This window comes from Emydura macquarii, unplaced genomic scaffold (assembly GCF_026122565.2).
Source record: "Emydura macquarii macquarii isolate MOO-44397 ecotype Brisbane River unplaced genomic scaffold, CSIRO-AGI_Emac_v2 contig_1644, whole genome shotgun sequence".
NCBI classification, from domain to species: Eukaryota; Metazoa; Chordata; order Testudines; family Chelidae; genus Emydura; species Emydura macquarii.
In genome coordinates this window covers 5,314,118-5,337,843 of record NW_027131781.1, presented here as the reverse complement: position 1 = coordinate 5,337,843, position 23,726 = coordinate 5,314,118, and the positions used below count along the sequence as shown (strand labels likewise).

The 23,726-nt window shown below is 37.6% G+C and overlaps 1 protein-coding gene across 3 annotated transcripts in view; it reads left to right on the top strand.

Moving 5' to 3' along the window:
- MAP2K1 (mitogen-activated protein kinase kinase 1) overlaps positions 1-23,726 on the top strand; it is a 79,260-nt gene that overhangs the window by 28,822 nt on the left and 26,712 nt on the right. For all 3 annotated transcript variants that reach the window (XM_067555536.1, XM_067555534.1, XM_067555535.1), the window contains 4 exons: positions 13,470-13,680; positions 17,550-17,696; positions 21,219-21,296; positions 21,913-21,964. In XM_067555536.1, the coding sequence (XP_067411637.1) occupies positions 13,470-13,680; positions 17,550-17,696; positions 21,219-21,296; positions 21,913-21,964 (488 nt within the window). The remainder of the gene's footprint in view (positions 1-13,469; positions 13,681-17,549; positions 17,697-21,218; positions 21,297-21,912; positions 21,965-23,726) is intronic.

The following is a 23,726-nucleotide window of genomic DNA, read 5'->3' as shown; positions in this document are numbered from 1 at the left end:
AATCAATTAATTTTCACATGTAAAAGTGCTGTATAATCTAAATATTATTTGTATGTAGAATATATTATTACCCAAAAGATTGTGCATTAATTGTAACTGATAAAGCTGACTACCCCCATCAACTGTTTACACAATCGTGTTTGCAGTAGGTGTGGGGTGCAGCTTTGTAATGTATAACTTCATCCACTAAGATTAGGTAGAAACCATTGGGATACTTTATATGTGGAATCTGTACATAGGTATCCAGAGAAGAAATGATAATGCACTAAACCTAGTGATGTATGTATGAAGGGCCATTTTATTTTGAAATTAAAACATAGTTACTTTAAAAATATTCTACATCACAGAAATAGATTATTGAATACAAAACTATTTAGGCTTTAAATAAAGGGAATAAAAAGGTCAGCTGTTTAGTGAAAGTTATTTAGTTGTTAAAGGATTGGACTGTTACCAGAGTGCAGAGGGCTTTATATGTTGTTCGTTGTTAAGGATTAGACTAAGTCTTTGGAAAATGGATAAAGTATCTTGAAAAACATCCCTCTTTTTATTTTTGTATAGTGTTTGCTTTTATGTATATTGTTGGTAATTAGAAGGCTGTAGGGAAAAAATCAATGATTTTTTTTAAAAATTGGAATTTATCTTGATTACAGCTAGACATTCTTTTTTTATTAATCACTAACATCATGTGAAGTGAAATTTTGCTTTAGTTTTCAAGATGATTGAAGCATCCTCAAACTTTGGGGAATATCAGACCCAGATCTGGATCCAAAATTTGCAGTTCAGTCCCACCTGCATTATAAACTTAATGGTGGATTTTTCTGGTCATGTCAACTCTAAGTTAAAATTTACTGTTAGTAATGATCATCATGATGTATTGTATACAGTGGAAAATTGGACTGTTATTAGTCACTCTTCAGAGCTTTCTGGATATAGTTCTTGCTATAAAAAGTTTAAAAACCTGTAGCTCCCTGGTATTCCATCCTTTTGTCCCACAGAATGACTGGCAAACCATAACAAACCCTCTAAACCTATTCAAGGAACACAGGATAAATATTTTTAAAAGCATTCCTTAAGTGTAGTGTTAGTCACTCTATATTAGAACTGAAATAATTTTGAAAATCTAGCATTTGCTTTGTCTGAATGCTTGTCTTGGTCATTCGGATCATGTGACTGGCATGCCGCAATACTAATTAGATATAGTCACATGGGTTATGGACAGGAAAATGGTTTGCGACATGTAGTTTCTTTCAGCAGATCTGTATGAGATAGTTACTTATCAGAAACTGGATACACTAAAGATTTTTTGTAAAAGTTTATTCCAATTGCAACTGAGTAGGAATGTGTGCCACACTGAGGATGTCTGCATGGACAAACACAGGAAATTTAAGGCGAATAAACTAAAAAGGTGAAGTTGGGGCACATAATTTAACTGTGTTAAACATTAGTTTAACCCTGGTTTGCTGTAACTTTGAACTGTCTGAGAGCATCCACTTGGGGATTTAATGCTCTTTAATTTATGTACATTGACTTCACATCTTTGATTGATTTGCCTTAACTTTCCTGAGTGTCTCCATGTAAACAACCCCTTACAGTAGTGTATACCTTTGACAGTAAGGTCATTAATTTAATTCAAGAAGAGGCTGCAGCAACAGTATTTCCCATATACTCAATATATTCCATATATTCTTCACCTTAGGATCAAATTATTTTTCTTCTTGGTATAGTTTTCCAAAGGTGAGACATGGGTAACTCTCACACTCAAGCAAAATCTGCACGGAAGCTGAAGCAAGATATGTTTTTATGGGAAATATGTAGTTAGCTTGAAGAGTAACTTTATGGCTTAGCCCTATGCTTAAAAGTGAGGTCAACATAGCTGTGCCAGTCAGGGGTGTGAAAAACACACACCTGTGAGTACCACAGCTATGCCAGCCTAACCCCGATGTGGATGCAGCTATGGCTATGGAAGAATGCTTCTGTCAATGTAATTACTGTCACTCAGGGAGCTGGTGTTCATACAGTGACCAACTTCTGTCAGAGGAGATTGTGTCTATCTATGTGGTTATGCTGGCATAGCTACAGTGATTTAGCTATGCCAGTGTAGTCTCCATAGTGTGTAGACATACATACCTTATATAACAAATCACACCTTATCTGTTTTGTACAACTTTTGAAATGGTTGTGAATTTTGTGTAAGTGAGCTGCTTACAACTGCATCATTTCACTAAAATTCCAGTATTAGTTGAGTAAAACTACATCTTGATTAGCATAGTCAATGATAAAATGATTTGGCTAATGCCTTTGGTGCCAAATACTCCGTGATTAACCAGTTTTTTAGTTAGCAGTGTATCTAGAACATCCATCTTATCTCTAGACTTGTTTTAATGAAATTTCTAAATTTATCCTTTTTAAACCTCAGTTGATGAGAGAGGCTAATTGAAACCTACTATTGTCTGATTTAGTATTTAGCTTCACTGTTTTAAGTGAGACTGCTGAGATATTTCAGAGAATCTGGGAAACATGCCACCCTGAGCTCTTGTATTCAGTGTAGTTGTAAGTTGTGTCAGTCCCAGGATATTAGAGAGAGAAGGTGGATGAGGTAGTATCTTTTATTGGACCAACTTTTGTTGGTGAGAGAGACTAGCTCACAAGCTACACAGAGCTCAAAGTAGGTCCTGAAGAAGAAATCTGTGTGGCTTTAAAGCTGGTCTCTCTTACCAGCAGAAGTTGGTCCAATAACAGAGATATTATTAACTCACCCACTGTGTCAGTCTGAGTTCTTGACAGTTTTCTACACTGACCAGCTTTTTGCATTCTGTTTGTAGTCTGCTAACAGAAAATTGTAGAACCTGCTTTTCAAAGATGCTGAATACCCACAATTCCTATCTACTTCAATTGGAGTGATGGATGTTGAGAACACCTGCAAATCAGGCCACTGGATTTTCTATGCTCTCTGTGGCACTAAGTACTACACTCACACACACCAGCTCTATTTTTAAAAGACAGGAAAGTACTGTAACTTGAAATCTATGACGACTGTATTTTAAATACTGTGGCATGTCTGTTTGCCCAAGAGCTGCCTCCATCATTGCCACCCATATGTAACTCTTTTTTTAGAGACTGTTTATACAGAGATTTTAAAGTACAGTGGAAAAGCAGGGCTTCTGTAAGCACAAATAGATTATTGGTACTTACATTCTGCTATTGTAATTTCTGAGAGATCTGTTTACCCTCTGCTGCAGTACTGTTTCTTTAATCCATTATATAGATGTATGCTTCTGTCTACCAGCAAGCCCTAAATTTTCTGTTTCAAGATTCCTGCTGATTATGTATATAATAATGGGGGAGAGATAAAGGGAGAGAGAGAGAGAGAGGGGGAGACTGACAAAGGGAAATTCAGAGGTTTTTATTGAGTTTTCAGTATCTTTTGTTGTTGTTGTTTTGTTTTAACCTCTGGATGAAATCCTTGTTTATAGCAAACTTGAGTCTTGTGGTAAAGTCTCCCTGTGGAAATCTTGTTAATTGGGCAGGAGCAGCTAATCAAATTGTAGATATTTTGCACCAGAATCAGTCCCCAGGCTTCCCTTCTTCCTATGACCTGCACCACTGTCTGTTCTGTTTCAGTTCAGTTCAAATATGTTACTGAGACTTTGCCAGCTCGAAAAACGTAGTATGTTTCAGGTTTTCTATGACATCAGGAACTCTGTGGCAAAGGAGAGAGAGAACCAATGGAAGGATTCCCGGTTTCTCAGTCCTATCTATAAACTTATTTTGCAGATTTATTCTGTGCCATTGGTTGCAGAGCCCTTACTCTGCAGGATTTGTGCCAGAGTCTTTCAACTCATCTGGCCACCTCTTTTCCTTCCTCATCTGAAGTCCGTCTTTCAACTTTTTAAGGTTGAGAACATGGATTTTCACATTGGATCTGTCTGGAGAGAATATTATACAAAACAAAATGTGCTTGGCTAATGCTTTCTTTTTATATTCTCTCTGTCATTGAGGATCTGGTTTTTAAACAGAGCTGTCTCCATTTTGGTCCTCCTTGATATATGTCCTGATGATACTAAACCTGAAAATGTGTCTTAATCCATCCCAGAAATGAGGTGATGGCTAACCTGTAGGCAACTCCTGACACTAAATTTTATATTTATGGGCTACTCAAGCGTAAGTGGGAAATCAAGCAGTTTCTCTGATGACTGCAGTGGCAGCCCGTATATGACGGGCTGGATCCTCAGCAGTTTAAATCAGTGTAAGCTCCACTGACTTTAATGGAGAATCTGTTACAAATTATCTTTAAAAAGGCTTATGTTTCTATTTAGAAGAAACAGGAGGAAAGTAGACAGAATCTCTTCTTTTCTTGGCACTATATTAGGACTTCTAATCTTAGAGTAGACAGTATGCATTGCTTTTTGGGTGCATGGCAATGGGAAAGTGTTGGAGGAAGATCTGTACCAGGCATTAAAAGCTACTTTTGACTGGTTGCATTCTCCTCTCATTCTTCCTGGTTGCTGGTCTGGTGTTTGGAAATTTGGCATATGATGAACTACTGTTTTAGGGGAAGATGTTAAAATAAATTCATATTATGCAATGCTAGAATTTCTAGAAATGGTTCCTCTAGTTCATTCTGAACCAACCCTCGAGGCCACAGAGAAATTACATTTTCCTTCAGTCTGAACATCTTATATCACCTTGGGCAAGTCACATCATCATCTCTGCCTTAGTTTCTCCATAGGTAGAATGGAATAATGATACTTGCCTTCGGTTTTATAGTTCATTGAGTTCTATGAATCTGAAGTGGTATAGTAGAGCTTATTATTTTTTATTCTTCAGAGGAGAGGATCCTAAAGAACAGAACCTGATTTAGTCTTTCTTATAGAATGTGGTGAGGAAAGGAATTGTGACACTTCATTGGTTACTATCAATTACCATATCTTCACTGGATGTAGGATAGAACTTCATGAGTTTTCTATTCTGTCCACCCAAAAAGCTTCATTATGCTCTTTGTATGAAAGAATGGAGCAACGAGGAGCATTTGAAGGAACAAATGTGTCCAGGCATGTGATAAGTTTGAAGTATTGTCTGTGATTGCGACAGAAATACTGAGCAATAGCTTTTGCAAAGTGATAGAGCAGTTTTGTTTCAGTGGAACTACTCTGGGGTAAAATACTACTCTGTGCTAGTCGAGGTAGCAGAATCTGGATCTTAGATCTCTATTCAACAAAGCACTGAACCACATGCTTAAGTCACATTCAGTCAGAACCTAACATTGAAGTCAATGATACTGAAGCACATACTGCAGGGCTTTGCTGAACTGGGGTCTATATATGTCAACACAAATGAAGAAACTCTTATTTGGATATTTTTCCTTTTATCTCTGTTAAACAGAAGGACAGATAAAGTTAATGCATTGGTGCCAAATATAGGTTGTCCAGTCATTGTGAGCATAGATTTTGAAATCAAATCTATTGTAAGAACGGAAAGGTGATCTTGAAAATTGACACACACAAAAAATCATTACTGTTTTTGTGCCAAAGAACAGAGTCCTTTGCATATTTTGGAATGACTTTACACATCTTGCATAAATCTGTGGAGTGTGTTCTGGCTGTCATTTTACTTATGCAACATTTGAGTTACACCACAAGTAAAGAGACACTGTCGACACTAGAAGAAACACTTGTACTAGCATAAGTTATTGCTTTATGCTACATATTATTCCATGAACCGTTTCTTCTGTTAGAAGGAAAATAAATTGGAAATTTCTCTTATCACCCAATTTTAGTACAGTCGTGCAGAATAGAATCCACTTTATTTTTCAAAATGTATAGGATGTCTTCATGATTTTAGCACAGAATATTTTTCAATTCCCTGATTGTGGTGGTTCATGCAAATCATGTAGTGAACTGCCTACTTTCTTTTTAAAGCTGACAGGTGTGTAGGCGCTTGGAAAAGCATTACTGTCACTGTTCCAGGAAACAGCCTCCAAACCTGTATCCTTGGATGACAGTAGATCTGAAGGATACTGTACCTTCTTGTGCAGTCACAGAATTGGCTCTTATCAAATAGATAGTTAAAATACACACAGCTAAAATTAATAAAAATCAGTAATTCTTAACAAATATTTGAAACAAAGTTTTACAGATAATGTGCTTCTCAAAAAGTATTTGAAACGAGTATTAACATTGTGGAATATTATTATTTTGTCATGGACGTGAATCTGAAATTACCTTGCCTTTTTTAAAAATGTAAATAGAAATATATTTGGTTTGGTCTAATGGGTGTGGCATTATTGCTGGTGTGCTTTGAAAATAAAGAGTTATTTTCTGCTTCTCTGGGGCTGCTAGGCTGTGACATTACCATCTAGCTCAGAGCAAGTGGCAGCAGTCTCCTTTCTAGTCTCCCATCTGCTCCAAGGAAGGAGTATGCTGCTGGACCTTAAAAGTGACCTACAACCTAGAATAAGTGGTAGCATCTGGGTGACATTTTGCCCCTGAAGGAGTCCATGTGTGAGATTATATGCTGCTCCTGTAGGAAGCCCAGCTCTATCCCGAGGGACAAGTGGGGACTAAAGTAGATTTTAGCCAATTGTTCACCCTCACCAGATTCTGGACGGTTCCAGAGGCCCATTGTCTAATTTAGTTGGCCCTTGAGGCCTTTCTCAGTTATGATATCCTTTCTGGGCTGCCCTATGGACAGCAACACTACCCAAAATCTTCACTAGTTCCCTGCTGTTGCTTTGCCCTGACATACTCCTCCTGATTCCAGCCATGCACCTGGCACACCCTCCGTGCTATGACACCCTCACAAGGAAGCCTGCAGCTTTCTTCCTTAGCTCTCCCCTAGTCAGAACTGGGGCTTTTACCTGGTATCAAGGAGCTGGCGCAGGGGTATGAACCTCTCCTCACGTACGGCAAGATTTGTTATTTATTTAGTTTTGGTGGGAAGCTGATCTGTGCTACTACTCACAAAATCCAAAAAGGTAGCCCCCCAAAAGAGAATCCTGCCTTTCAATTGGCCTCATGCATATACCTAAATTTAACTTAGACTTATGCATAGCACATTTGTCTTGCTGTGACATATTGCAGTGAATTACTCAGAAATGCAAAAACAGAATTGTGAAATTAGGGCGGTTACAGAAGTGTCCCCTTGTGCAGGAGGCAGGGAATTGTGCCTGTACTGTTGTGTTTGAGAGCAAGAGAGAAGAGGTAATGCAACGCATCCCAAGAGAGTTATGACTAGGCAGGATGAGAACCGAGCCAGTCCCCCAATCCTGTACACCTAGTACCTTGACATTGGTGCTGCATTTTCTTTAAAAAGGTATAAGAAGTTCTGCAACTTAGTTGATTTTTTCCCCTTATTGCACCAGAAGGCATTCTGCAGGCGTAGTCCCTCCAGCCTGACTGTTCAGGCACTGCACTTTCTAGTGTGGCTCTGGTTGTATTAGCTATGCAGTTTGTTTATTGGTTACTACTAGCTAGCTGATGGTGTATTTATTGTATGTGCTATGTAGAATTATAGGGTGCTTTTAATAAATGGAGTGCTGACCTTCCTACTGATCTAGTCTGTTCTCAGCGGTGGCAGATGGCAGAACAAGGAGCAATGGTCTCAAGTTGCAGTGGGGGAGCTCTAGGTTGGATATTAGGAAAAACTTTTTCACTAGGAGGGTGGTGAAGCACCTAGGGAGGTGGTGGAATCTCCATCCTTAGAGGTTTTTAAGGCCCAGCTTGACAAAACCCTGGCTAGAATGATTTATTTTAAGTTGGCCCTGCTTTGAGCAGCGGGTTGACTAGATGACCTCCTGAGGTCCCTTTCAACCCTAATCTTCTATGAGTCTATGATCTGTTTTAGATGATCATTGGCTACAAAAGCTGGATTCTTTCACTACTGCAGAGCATCTAATATCTGTGCTTGTGTTGGAAAGTGATAGAAATGAATTAAATGGAACTACCTGTTGATTTAAAATTATGCTTGGAATATTGAAACATTGGATGGCTTAATTATTTCTTGCTTTGATGGAACTCCGGCAAAGGCATAGCTTTTTGACAGTAAGAAACTGATGCCAAGACCGCATACAACAATGGTGATGAATTTTAATCGGTATCTTTTTGTCTTTGAAGAAGAGAGTTTTATATAAAGATACAGTGTCTACCAGTGTCTTTTGCACCCAGACTTTTTCACACTAAATTACTACCTTTTTGAGTTGATAAAGCTATCTTAATATTCCTCACAGTACTGTGGTCTTGAAGACACTAGCTTATGAATTCCCCATAATGTTCCTGTTTGTTTTGCAAAATTTCACGTGCAAGGCCCTGAGACGATAGATCTAAAGAAACTTGGAGACCTATAGGACTTTCTCCCCCATCTTGCTCCATGTTCCTCATTCCACAACTTGGCTCTTACGGGGAATTTCACCTGGTAAGGACCAAAAGAATAGAGATTTCCCTCTACTCTTTTTAGCTTTTTAAATTCCCTGGGTTAGTCCAAATTCCCAGATTTTGAGAACTTGACCACTAACGTGTTGTTGCTAGAGATTTGTTTATTGTGCAGATCATCCCATCCCTGACAAACTGAAATGTTATATTTCTCATCTGTGGCAATTGATAAGGATATTCCATATGAGCAATATGACAGCTGTAGGATTTACAAAAAGAAAATGATGAATGAGTTGGAATTTTTCTCTTCCTCAAAAAGGATATTGAAAACTGTTCTGGCAACCTGTCTATGAATCTGATTTCTTGGTCCTTCCAGTTGTGTATTCCTACCAGTGAGAAACAATCTCTTGTTTCCTCTGTCTGGCCTTCAAGAGGGTGCAGTCACTCCTTACAGGGATGCTTTATAGCAGGCCTTTTGTTATTAAGTCTGACAATCCCCCTCAAGGTTACCTGGAAATAAAAACATGGATTTGTCCCGTCCTCCCCAATAATCAACAGCATGCAGACCATATTAGACTATATTTTCTAAAGATCTTATTATCCCCCCATTGAGGCCAGACTTTGAGAAGACCTCAGCCTGCATTTGGGTACCCAAATTGGTGGCCAGAGTGGAACATGTTGAGTGCTGAATGCTCCTGAAAATCTCTGTTGTTTAGTCATATGATTTTCAGAAATGCCTAAGTGACCTAGGAGCACAAGTCCATTTAATTTCAATGAGACTTGTCCTTCTAAGATACTTGAATGCTTTTAAAAATCCTGCCCCAGGTGTCTAAATAGGTTCTGGGTTCTTTTAAAAAACAGGCCCCAATTCTTGTGGCTGAGAATTTGTACATCTGGCCTTGAGCTCTTTTGAAAATCTGTCTCTTTGTGTTAATCACAGGAAAATCTGTTTTCTGCATAGAAATTGTGTTAGACAAAAATGACTCTTTGATTTAATACACCTTAATGGACCATATGTTCTTGATCCATCACAGGCCCTGTTTAATGCAAATAAATAAATAGCTGAAAATGACACTCTGAAGGAGTTCAGTTTTAATGGGAACATATTGGAACTCTGGAAAGGTGCTCCTGGTATCCATAAAGAAACAATTTAAAGGACACTATATTTGGATAGGTGACCCAAAGAATATCAAGGAACCTTCCTTCTTCTCACCCTCCTGTAATTTTATAGCTTTCCTATAAAGCATCTAGAGCTGTATTTCCAAAGTGTATTATCTGTCTTTGTATCTCTTTATTAAAAAAATATGTTACACATTGGTAAAGAATGTGTATGGAATGTTTTGTTGTTTAGTTCTGCTTCAGTAAACAGTGGCATGACTAAGGGACAAAGTGAGCGAGGTAATATTTTTTTTTATTGGACCAACTTCTGTTGGTGAGGGAGAAAAGCTTTCAAGCTACACAGAGCTCTTCTTCAGGTCTGGGAAAAGTACTAAGAGTGTCACAAATAAATAGAAGATTGAACAGATAGTTTAGCATAAGTAGTTAGCACATATTCGAAGGGACCATTCAAGGTGAAGTGACCTGTGGCTAAGTGGACAGTCTGGTCTTTTACTGGCAAGCTCTGAGTGTAGCACTTGGCCATTTGACTAAATTATAACCTGCTGAAGACTTCAGTTGACATGATACACTCTCTGACTTAGTAAATGGACATACGGTGAATGAGTCTGTCAGCAAGCATATGCTTTTTGAAAACACGAGCTGCTTATTCTCATCTGTCAGCAAACTTCCGGTGCTGGGTGTAAAATTTGCTTGCATCAGTGCTTAAGTGTTTACTGTAATGTAATAAAGGATACTTAACTTCTGTTAATCATAGCCTGCTCTTATTTTTATCATGTAATTATCATAGTAAGAAAAGAGACTGAGGACAGCTGTATTCCCCAAAATACATGTTTTACTTCACCTGATGCCAAGTTATATTTCACTGGGTGTGTTTTGAGAAAATTATCTAGTGACTAGTTTGTTTTTTGTCTTATGCTTGGGAAGTTTAGATGGCAAAAAGTACCCCTGTTTCCTTATAGTTCAGCTTTACAACAATGCCTGTTAGCCAGACTCCTTTAACTATTGGGCTTTTCTACATGGGAAAATTTCTTATTACAGCTATGCTGAAATAACTATTCCACTATAGTTATGCTGGTGTAAATCCCAGTTTGGACACTTTATTCTGGTATAATTACTCCATTTCCAAATTATTTTGTTTATATCAGAATAAAATCATTTTGATCCCAAAATAAAGTGTTCACACAGGGACTTATACCAGTATAGCTGTAGCAGAATAATTATTATGGTATAGTTATGCCAGGAAATTTTCCCATATACACCAGCTCATGTATAAAGTAGCCTTGCAAAATTACATTTGCCCTGGGTGAGTATGCTGTGTATTTTTCTTTCTTTTCTTTCTTAATTTTTTGTTCATAAGCAAGTAAAATATTATATTTTTACTCGTCCTCTTGGTAAGGATGGATGAGCTGATCTTATGCTGAAGATTTACTAGCCTGAGCACTATTGCAATGAGAATAGACTTCAGAACTGGAAGAATAGACCTACAGAATTCTCATGCTCTGTGTACAGCCTGCTTAATAAAGTAATAATGTTTAGAAAGAACTAAGTGAACCATAATTGTGTCTTGTCTAACTCAACTGTTCAGATTTTTAACTGATCTAGGAGTAGGGTGGCATACAAATCTTGATAGTGATCATATTCAGGAAAAGGGCTGTTAACAATATTTAGATTTTTTTTTTAATTCTTTCATGTTTAGATGTTCAGATTGTTTTCTCACAAATGGGCTCTTAATTGAACCTGCTTACACCTTCTTGATGCTAATTCCATGTCTGCAGTGGAAGCTCAAAGAGGGATAGCTTCTAATTTTGGGTGCTCTCTTTGACACTGGAGGAGCAGGTTCATGGAAGTGAAGTGAGGCAAGTCGTGTGCCTGATACTTATACTATCCACTCAGACTTATTGCTATATTGGGACAACTTGTTGTTCCTGTTTAGTAGTGGTTCTGAACCAGGGGTACGCATACCCCTGGGTATACACAGAGGTCTTCCAAGGAGTACATCAACTCATCTAGATATTTGCCTAGTTTTACAACAGGCTACATAGGAAGTACTAGTGAAATCAGTACAAACTAAAATTTCATATAGACAATGACTTGTTTATACTGCATTATATACTATACACTGAAATGTAAGTACAATAATTATATTCCAATTGATTTATTTTATAATCATATGAGAAAAATGAGAAAGTAAGCAATTTTTCAGTAATACCATGAGCTGCGACACTTATGTATTTTTATGTCTGATATTGTAAGCAATTAGTTTTTAAGTGAGGTGAAACTTGGGGGTACGTAAGACAGATCAGATTCCTGAAAGGGATACAGTAATCTGGAAAGGTTGAGAGCCACTGGTTTAGAGAATCTACCTTGCAACTCTTCAAGTGGGTCTGTGTCTTGCTGAGAACTCAAGAATGCATCCTCCTTTTGATCATGGTTTCAAAAGTGAATAGTATTTATGAAGTGATGTTTAGAAATGGTTTTGCTGGATATTCTCCTTCACTTTCTCTAGAGATGATTTTAATAAAGTGTTCCTGCTGCACTCTCTAAGGGACTGTGAGTCAGCTCCTGAAGTCCTTACCCACACACGCACTAAGTTCATTAGTAATGAAGTAAGAATATGATTTGGGCTGAGTTGTCCCAAGCTATTTGCTGCAGCTGCAATTTATTATTGTTGATGCAGGAGTCTGTGTATCTGCATGGGTTCCTGTTCAGATGTACTGTTTCTTAAACATGACATACTTTAGACCTGGAGTTAAATTATTATTTGTTTTCTTCCCTTAGAAGTTGAACGTATTGGCTACTATCCCAAATTTAGCTGTCATTTGACTTGCTATATTCAACTCTTCTTTCTTTTTTTTTTTCACCAATATCAAATCAAGCTTTCTGATTGGCATGTTGTTGATCAGAAGTAGTAGTGAACTTGAAACCTTTTTGAGTGGTTATTATTGAAATAGTTTATTTTGTGTCTGCAGTGGCTATTTTATGTATGTATTTTCTGTTTGCGCATGATTTGAATGGCTTAATTGCTTTATTCTGTTGGTTACGCTTTATTTGTTCCTGTTCTTTGACTGTGGCGCATAACAATTTCGTCTCTGGAGAACTATAATACTTTGGTCTAATATTGGTTGATGTGTGAGTGTTGTTGGTGGCTTGTGATATATAGGAGGTCAGACTATATGATCTGGTGGTCCCTTCTGGCCTTAAACTCACTGACTCTCTTTATATCACAACTCAGCTGAGGTTTTTGAATGGATTGTCAGACACTGTACTTAATCACATGTGAAGATCAGTGTTTAAAACATTTAGACAAACTGCATGTCATCTTTTAAAAATCTGAATTAAAAAATAGTTTGTGTTGAGGTGGTGTAATATTAATCAAAATGTTAACTAGGATTGCTGAGTCACTGAACTCTGTAGGCGGATAATGGAGTTACACCAGGCATGAATTTGGTCCAATGTCTCCTAGATATTATCTATTTGCTTTTGTATTATTTTCTGTACTGAAACTACTTACATATATCAAGAACCCAGTTGTATGACTCATGCTAGTGTGCACGTAAGAGATGATCCTGCAAGATGAAGTATGGAAGTTCAAGGGTTCAGGGCCTTACTCAAGTAGTCTTTGACTTCAGTGGTACTCTCTCACCCCTGCAACATTGCTTAGGCCTGGTCTACACAAAAAAATTAGATTGATCTGGCTATGTCACTCAGGGCTGAAAATTTCACACGCTGACTGCCGTAGTTAGATTGACCTAACCCCCAGTATAGTCATGGGTAGGTTGACAGTAGACAAGTTCTTTCATCGACCTAGGTACCACCTCTCAGAAAGGTGGATTAACTACATCGATGCAAAAACCACTTCTATTGATGTTGAAAATGTCTATACAATGGTGCTGCAGTGCCGTATCTCTGCCACTGTAACACCTGTAGTGTAGACATTCTTAGTGAGCTCAGATAGCTTAATCAAATTACGCTCTTTTTGCATAGGACAAATTTAGAGGCGCTGCAGAAGAAGCTGGAAGAGTTGGAATTGGATGAGCAGCAACGTAAGCGTCTTGAAGCTTTCCTTACTCAGAAGCAAAAAGTTGGGGAGCTGAAGGATGACGACTTTGAGAAAATCAGTGAGCTGGGAGCAGGAAATGGCGGCGTGGTCTTCAAAGTATCTCACAAACCTTCTGGCCTCATTATGGCAAGAAAGGTGAGAACCTCAGTGGCAGTAGGAGCTTTAATGATGCCTTTTCAAAGCTTAGTGCCCATCAAAAAGTGACATTGATACAATGAATATTACTAAAGACCAACTTCCAGGAGAAGTGGAGATGCCTTCTAAAAATAGCAAAGGTCAAATACCTCTTTGCCCTCCACTTCCCCTGTCTGTAGACATGGTGTCATGTTCCATGTTGTAGCGATGAAAGGCCAATAATCTCTTCCCTTTTTTGTTAGCAGCTTCTTATATTTTATAAAGTAGGTGGCATTTTATTTACTGGCAAAAATCGTATATTTCTGGCTCAAAATCTAAATACACAGAACCTCACTAATGACTAGGAGATCCACAACTAATTACTGAATGTTCTGGATTAGCAAAGCAGCATATCCTGTCCCCCAAACCAGGCTTGAGTACAGGGGCTTAATACGTCTTACATTGTTAGGGTTGGAGGAGGGGTAAATTCTCCTCCTCATACCTCTCCCCCTCCACAGGCTGCAGAATAGGAGTAGACCCTATTCTGTGTTTGCTACTGCAGCATCAGGTCTCCTTTACTATGGGAGCAGGGAGAATGGCTGGTGGAACCACTGTCTCAACTCCTCTGCCTCCTTCATTGAAATGCAGGAAGAGCCCCTTCTCTGTGCAGTAGGAATACCCCACACCTGCCACAGGTAGAGCTCTTTCTGGCTAAATAAAAAATATAACTTTATGCATTTGGCAAGAGTAAAGTAATTATTTAATATTGCATAGCATGCTAGTAAATCATGATTATTGATCACATTTCTTAGAGAAATGACTAAGGGCCAAATTAAGAATGGGGTCCCATTGTGCTAGATGCCACACAAATACAGAGCAGCAGACTGCCCCTGAATAGCTTGCACTCTAAATAGGCCACTCAGACATGTAGGGGAAAGAAATAAACACAAAAATAGAGAGAACAATGTGATGGCGGCAAATGTCATGTTAGTGCCACAATTTATTTATTCTTTGGGATGGTTTTAGTTAGGAGCTAAATGGAAAGCGAAAGGAAGGGATGGGACAGGGCAGGGTAAAATGGGCAGGCGTGGAGTGAAGCTGAGGTAAAGAGACTGGGGGGTGGATGGGAAGTGGGGGAGCAAATAGCCAATCAACACAGGGCAGAGGATATCTGAGAACTTTCTACAGTTCTGACTAGAATATCCAGGGGTCCAAAGGTCCCTCCTTTGGCTGCTACTGGTTCCACTGGCCAGAGACTCTGGCTCCCTGCTCTCTGCAGTTTTCCCACAAACTCATGTGGTGGTGGAGTGGAGGGGATGGGAGGCAAGGCACCGTTTGGACCCTAGTGCCCCCAGAGCGTGGGAGGGGTCTCCTCTGCGCAGTTCTGGGTCCAGGCGGTTGCTGTGCGGGATGGGGGAAGAGGTAGTCCAGCTCCATTTTATCCCCTTTGCCCTAATGCAGCAGTCTGGCAGGAATTTTTATAAGAAGAGTGAGATGGGTTACTTGTGGAACTGGTTGAAAACTTTCCATCAAAACTGTTTTTCATCTGAAAATTGGGATTTCAATTAATAGAATTTTTTTAACGAGAAGTATCTGTGTTTTGTGGAGTTTTTTTTTTTTTTTTTAATTTTAACTTTAACCAAAAACCAAAATAGCTTCAAATTTGAAATGCTGCTCTGATATCTCATGAGAACTGTCGTTCAGATGCCTTATGCCCCAGTTCTCTTTGTGCTGGGTTCCCTGGCTGGACTACATCTCTCATAAAGCACTGTGGTTAGGAACATCTGTTATGCACTGCTTTGGCTCAGCGAGAGGGGAAGCCATGATAAATCACGAGATGTAATTCAGCTAGGGAGTCTGGTCCAGAGAGGCGAATGGGGCTTGAGGCATCCAAATTACAACTTGTATGAGGCACCATGGCAAAATTTGAAAATCAGAATTTTCAGCTAAAAGGTTTTGGTTTAAATTTTTGGCTCAAAAGTCAAAACATTTCCACAGAAACATTTGAAGAAAGTGAAATTATTTTCATTTGCCTCAAAATTTTCCACAGGGAAAAAAAACCATTTTCCAACCAGTTCTTTTTCGTAATAGACATTACTACAACATTCTATCAAAATTGTGGGAATCAAGGAGAGTTGGCCCTTTTTGAGGGGTGAAGCTTGCAGATTAATTGCACAGAACCAATTTACTTGATTTTTTCACCCATTTTATAAAATGTTTACAGGGAATTTTAGCCCAGTTGGTGTCATTTGACACTTAATTGATTTAATAGCCTATAAGTGATACCTTTGTTTAATTATTTTCCTTTAGTATGCTGAGTACCATTTGTTTTCCATATAGTTTTTTCCGAATCTGCACTTTTATGAAAGAAATGAAAACCCCTTATTTTGCATAGGCAAAACGTGGTCTATATAAGCAGTGTAATTTTATAGTTTCTCTTTACATATGCATTCATTTTGGTGAATTTTTTTTTAATTTTAAATTTTGTTCTTCACTGAATGTATTCAGGACATTGCTTTGCAAACATCTGGGAATGTGTCTGTGTGGCTGCTTGCAAGCCATTAGACCTTATGACATATTTTGCTATGTAATTTCATTCATGGATTTTCCTCTGTGTAAATAGTTTCAGTAACTGAAATAGATCCATCAACAATAAATAGATAAAAGAGGGAAAAAAATACATTGGAACAAAATGTTACTGCTGAAGAACTTCTTGAAAAGATGAGATAAAAATCCCACTCTCGGTAATATAAGTACTAGGCATCAGTTATTGTTTTATACTATAATTAATGTCTCTCAAGAACTTTGGTTATCATACAGCAATGAGGAACATGTATTTTGTCAGTTGTAGTAGATTAACTTTTACTTGCTTATCATAATTAGCATTTTATTTTTTATCAAAAGAGCAATTTTCTTGCTACCACTTCAGATTGGGAAGATTATCTTGCATTTTTGTTTTAATATAGTTGTTTTCTTTTCTATTTTGAGTGTCTTTAAATTGTGAAAGAAAATGTCTTTACAGGACTCTCATCTGCAATGTTGAGGCTTACTTGTGAAGCTCTAGAATTAAAATGTCCTCCACTTGAAAAATAAATGAATAAAAATCCACATTTTTGGTGCACTCACAATATAATAAAAACAACGAGAGTCCTGTAGCACTTTAAAGACTAACAAATGCATCTGACGAAGTGGGTTGCAGCCCACGAAAGCTTTTGCCTGCAGAAATTTGTTAGTCTTTAAAGTGCTACAGGACTCTTGTTGTTTTTGCTGTATACAGACTAACATGGCTACCCCTCTGGAACTTTTCACTATATAATAAGACTTTTTATTTCTTATTTAAGGTACATTTGAAGTTGTCTTATTTACTATTAAATATAAAATATTAGTAACAAACATTGTTTAGAATGTGTCTTAGTTGAAATAGACCATTCCCTAATGGGCACACATGTGCACAGAAAAGTTGCATTTTGCAACTTGCACCCTGTTGGCAGTTTCACCAGAAAAGCCAGCCATTAACTTGGTATGGAGACTGAGCTGTCCTCCGTCCCCAGAGGCCTTTAATTCATGTCAAGATTGAGGCATAATGGTGTGGCTATATGGGGAGCTTGCATTGCTCTGTGTACTGGATCTATTCTGAGGATAATTAAGACTTCACTCGCCATTGCAGTAAATCCAGTATCTTTTCATGAGCACTGGAATTCACTTTGTTGTTTTTATAAAGGGTACAAATATGGAACTTCCCCAGTAACCAGTATGTCTACAGATTTATGGGATGATAATGCTTAGTATTATTATTTCAGTGGGTTAAAATAAATATTGCAGCATCCAAATCATGTGGGGGGTTTTTTAATTTGTCACTGAGGAAATTATAACAATTGATTATTTTACAGTTAATTCATCTAGAGATCAAGCCAGCTATTCGAAACCAGATCATTCGTGAGCTTCAAGTTCTACATGAATGTAACTCTCCATACATAGTGGGCTTTTATGGAGCTTTTTACAGTGATGGAGAGATCAGCATTTGCATGGAACACATGGTAAGTACATGTGTATCTGTGTGTGTTAATCTAAATCCAGTAGATACTGTATTCTGCCTACATTCATGGAATTTCTGTTAACATGGGAGCCCCTTCTGCATGTATGAAGAGTGGAATATTGGAGGTCAAATCTACCATGCAAATCTTAGAACTTTGGATTTAGCATGGTTACAACATGATTATGTCTGTACACCCTTTCCAGAGGCTGATCCTCTGTATCTGTCATAGCTCTACAAAAGTCCCTATTTTTTTCTACCTTATGCCTAGTCTTTGAGAATCCACATTATAGCTAACATTCTTAGAGCCAGTCAGCATGCTATTTAATCAGTCAAAGGAGTTGCTATTGATGAGTATGATGTCCTTTGGCTTTGCCTACCATAGGGGAAAAATAATATTCTTTTACAGCAATAGCCAAGCCCACCTGTGCAGCTCTAACAAAGGTAGCCATCAGTGTGACCACTGGTGTAAAAAGGACTCTTATGTTCTTACCACTTGAAAATCTGCTCTGAGCTGGTTTTCTTGACACCATATTAAAAATACCTGGACCATAATTCCAGTGGTGGCTTATCATTGGTGTAGCTGCTGTAAATACAGGTATTTAATTTTTTTAGTGTAGATACGTCCCCTATTCTCTCTGAAGTGCTGTCTGCCCTGCTCATCCTTTCTGAAATCCTAGAGGAAGTACAGAAGAAACGAGCAAGACCAGAAGGACCATAAACGACTGTTGTTTCATACCGACATTATATTTAACTGTGTTTAGTTTTAATAGAAAAGTACACATTATTCTAGCCATCTGCCAACATTTCTCTAAGCCATATGGAGCCCAACGTTTAGAGCAATTTTTCTGTGATTAAAGGTCAATCAAATCCCTCCCTTGTTTATCAGGCAGAGGAGGCTTTGAACAATTTCTATTCAAAGAACCACATTTCCTAGCAAATAAAATGAGGTTTATAGAAAGAAGGTCTCTTTTATTTTCTGTTTATAATATATGTGGTTATATTAATGTTGCCTTGACCTTCTTTAAAGGAAATCTTTAGGGAAAATATATGGTTGTTTAAATGCATGTGATCACAGTCTAATTTCTTTTACTATGTGCGAACAGAATGTGGTACTGTTCAATAATGTATATACTTGGTGCTTTAAAGAGGCCAATTTCCCAAAACTGAAACCAATCAGTGAAAACTCAGTGGGGGGAAATATTTAAACATAAAAACATGAATAATGATTGGGAATTGTATAAAAAATGCTTTGTTAGATGCCCCAAAAACACAATTCTGTGTGTGTGTGTGTGTGTGTGTGTATTACACATACAAATGTAGAAGCTGATAACAATGAATAGAAATACAGCAGTTAGAAAATGCAGACAATTGATAAGGGAAGCTAAAGCTATCAGTCAGTAGGATTAAGAACAATGGAAAGAATTCTTCAAATATATCAGGACAAACAAAATCCTACAAATGATATAGGAATACAAAGTAAGGGGAATTTAAATTATTGTCCTAATCCAACTGAAAATATATCAGATGAAGCCTAACTTCAACTCGCAACAGGTGCTTGACAAGCAAAATATCTGAAAAGATGTTGAGCTCCTAGATTTCCATGGCAATTGAAGGTATTCGGATTGGGGCCTTCAAAGGTCTATTGATTGCTTTGGAGAATGAATCCTTCTGTCTGATTAATCAATTTCTGAGAAAAAAGGACTGTCCAGAAATGTAGACTACAGGCAAAGCAAACAATTTGTAGTAACAAGATCAGAAGGTGTTGCTGGATTCTAGATCTATTATGTATGCATGTTTTTTTCTATAATATACGTATTTTCCATCTATCCATCCATCCATCACACCTTTCCATTGGTGCTCTTATTTCTTTTGGCTGAGTTCACATTTGATTACATGAATGTGAGTACAACATTAAACATAGGTTCATATGCACTTTTAAAAATCTTTCTCCTAGGATTGTTGGGGTACTGTCCTCTGAATTATTAAAGCTTGTATTGTAATTTGCATACTATATGGTTCTCTTTATGAAAAGTGACAGAGCACTTCCCAATGCTGCATTTTGTAAGGGTTAAGGCAGCAGAAAAATATTGTCCCATGTTGGGACATGGTTTCAAGAATTCTTGAACATTGCAAATCATCAGCCAAGTAATTGGATCTTGTTATTTGAAGAAATAAAATATTTAAGTTCTGTTTTTGTTATATAGTCTCTGTTCTAGAAAATCTGCACAAGGCTACTGGTGAATTAGATCATAATCAGTTGCTAAAAATAAGTACCATTTATACAGCTTTTCTTCTCTGAAGCTCTTAGCAACAGTGAATTTGAAAGGGTGCAAGTGCATGTGTTAGTAACTTATTTAACTGGTAAAATTAGTCGAGTAGTTATTTAACATGAAATTTGAAAAACAATTTTTTTCTATTTTAGTCCATTGGTGAGTCATAGCCCGTTACCTCTGTCACCATTCGGTGGTGTGCATGACACATTTGCACCCTCAGTTACCGTAAATCACTGCCTAGATTTTGTACAGGACAGACTATCAGAGGGGTGTTCCTAGAACATGCTGTTGACAATCTCAGAGACAGGTTGGTATTACCTGATTTAAGTGCAGCTGAGCTGATTGATAGTTAAATGATTCCCTACCTAGTGCTCAAAGCTCTTCAGAACCTTTCATTAACTTCTGAGGTTGGTCTTCAGGTGTCTCTCATAATTGCTATAATGTCCACTCAGAGTGTGCAGGAAATAGAATTACAGAACTAAAACATATACGGACAACGTATATAAAAACTGTATATGGTTGATGCCTTCCCTATGTTCCTTGTTTTCTTAGATTATAAGCATTCGTGGTGTCAGCCTCTGTGCCCTGTACATAGCACAATGGGGTCCTGATCCTGCTTAGTGCCTCTGGGTGCTACTGCAATATACATAATAGAGAGGAAGATTGTCCATCGAACCAGAATATTGTATTTCCCATCAAGATAAAATGAGGTCTGGTCTTGCCTGTATCCGAAATATCAACTAAGACTTTCATAGATCACAAGATATAAACCTTCCACCTTGCCCGAATCCTGAGTATCTAAAAGAGAGACAATAACACTCAAGTGGATGTGCAGAGAACAGTTAAAATGTATCTATATAAAACTGTAGGCTGCAGAAAGTTTACTGTGCGCCAAATGCTTTGTCACTGCTGGTCATGGTCAAGGTCTCCTTAGTAAGCAGGATCAGCCCATGCATTGTGGAAGTTAACAAGGCCAGAAGACCGTCCACCTGAGGGGTTTCCAGGTCTCTGGTTGTTTAAACAGATGAGTATAAAACTGATGAACTTTTTCCAGTGACCATCTTCACTTTTTTCCTGATATTCACCTCTACAATATAAAGCAGAAAGGTAGTTTATTTAATCATGAGCAATGGGAAAACAGCACATTGTCTCCCTTCAAAATTACAGGATTTTTCCCTCACCGACTATAGGCTTTAAAATGTTTTGGGTAAATATAATTAATGTTTTAATATTTCAACACTTATTATTAGGATGGTGGGTCCTTGGATCAAGTACTGAAAAAAGCTGGAAGAATTCCAGAGCAGATTTTGGGCAAAGTTAGCATTGCTGTAAGTATATTTGTAATTCACTCCAGGAAGCAGAGACCAGATGTCTCCATATTATATTAGCATGGTGACAGATCCAGAAGGCAAAAGCAGCCGGCTTGGGGGATTAAAGAAAATTGAAGCGGGATAGGCAAATATTACTAGGCTTTAAAATGTTTTTCTTTTGTTTTTTAATAGATTTTTTCTTTAAATACATGTCACTACTTTGTAACTAAGGGCATTTGGATGGATCACACACATTCCATTGTGTGTGTTTGCTTTGATTTCCCACTTAGATGTCAGCTTCTGTTACTGCCACTGGATGGGAAAAGAACCAGCAAAATCATTCAAATGGTCTGAAAAAGACTTCCTATTAAAATGTTTTGAATGTTATGCTCTGAGTGTCTCTATTGCAGTAGACTGTGTCCATGAAATTTCTGGTGGCGGTTTGGTTAATATTAATCTTTTACAGCAAATTGGAGTGTAAATTTGAGCATGGCTGCATTTATTTTGTCTTTGAATTCTTGCCATGGTGTGTTGTGCTTTTGATTGTAGATGACGTTTTGCGCAGACGAAACTCATAATGTTTTCATTTTTGCTGGTTTTACAGCTTTGAACTGTTGACTTTTCTTGTCTCTAGGTAATAAAAGGTCTCACATATTTGAGAGAGAAACATAAGATAATGCACAGAGGTAAGACTATGCATTATATCCCTGGCATCTCTTTTCCTTACATATTGAACATCAGTAGAAATCAAAAGGTTTTTTTTGTTTTTCCTGGGTTTGTTTTTCATGCTTTTATGTCTCAGCCTGAATTTTTTTTCACCTGACATATTCTTTCTCCAAATTTCTCTTTTAACCATTAACCCTGTAGCCGGTGGATGCTCTCATGTATGTTCCAGTTGTGATGAGCATTCTTTGAAATGTTAGCATTTCAAAGGAAACTTCTCTGGTATGGGAGGCAGCTTTGCATGCAACTTCCATCCCATCAGTGTTGTTGTAGCTGTGTGAGTCCCAGGATATTAGACAGACAAGTTGGGTGAGGTAATATCTTTTATTTGACCAACTTCTGTTGTTGAGAGAGACAAGCTTTTGAGCATACCATCAGGTAAGCCAAAGCCAATCAATATAAGACATGTAGGCGTGAATATTTCTGTGATTATATATTTGATATACTTTCTTGCTTTATGAAAAAGACTGTTAAAATGTATTATGAAACCATATTTATGACATTAAAGTTCTTTAATTGTAATGGATTTTCTTCTGATAGCAACAGGTATATTAGTCATCATAGCTAAAAGCTTTGAAGGGGTTCAAAGAAGTACAACATGCTGCTTTTAATTTCTGTTAATTTCCATTATCACCATTAAGACTATGGTTCCTCTTTAAATTAAACGTTTCGGGCTTTTAGTAGATGTCTCAGGCATTCATGTGCTATTTATAGAAGTCTACCAATCAGAAGTGCAGCTCTTTACATTTATTACCTAGTTTAAGGGTTGTTAACAACATGAGTAATTGTCAAATCACATAAAAAAGAAGTAGGAGTTTATTTCTAAATCTACTCAGGTCTTTAGATAGACTTTGCAGACGGGTAAACACCTATATTGTTTCCTGCATCTTTTACCTTTATCCTTTTAAATCCAGCTGTTTTCTATTCGGTTGCATGTCCTACTAAACCAGAAATGGCACTTGAAGAGGTGAAATAAAGCATTCTGTAGTTCCTTATGTCAGTGTAAATTACATACCAGAGATGGAGTGCTTTACATATTTGTTGCTTCTGATTGAATGGTTCAGCTCATTGCAGTGATTACATAATATATCTATCAGTACTGACCATTCAGCTAGTCTCTTGCATCATTTAGGACTCCACAGACTTTTGGTTATAAAAGTATTCCATTTATTAGACTAGTCACTTGATGTGTGATTGTTAGTAAAACCAAGAAAGGGTTAATTGGAAAGCACATAGATGTGACAGAATGAAGAACCATTTTAAACATGATGGAGTAGACTGTATTTATTACTTGTTTCTCTTTTGGGTTTTGCTAACAATTGAACATAGGTTTCTGCCAAAGGGATAGTAGAAACTTCATATGGATTTCTCATGGTAGCTGCAAAGGAATGTGGTTATTAGTTTAGCGCTTAACAAGTTTTCTTGTAAAAGAGACCCACTGTTTTAGGGCAAACCAAAAAATGTGACTGCTGCCCTCTCTCAACACCTAGTTCAGCAATGGCATAACTCCTTTGACATCAACGGAGTTGCAGCCTCTTATGATATATTTGATGCTAAATTAAATATCAAACATCCTAATGATGGGAGTAGGGAAGAAGGAGAATAAAATAAACTATATAGTTGTATGGGATTTTCTTCTGTTTGTTTTGTTTGATGGTAGAGGTGCTTTTTCAGGAGGGGTTGTTTTGTTTTTGTTTGTTTTGAAACATTTTAGACTTGAATGTT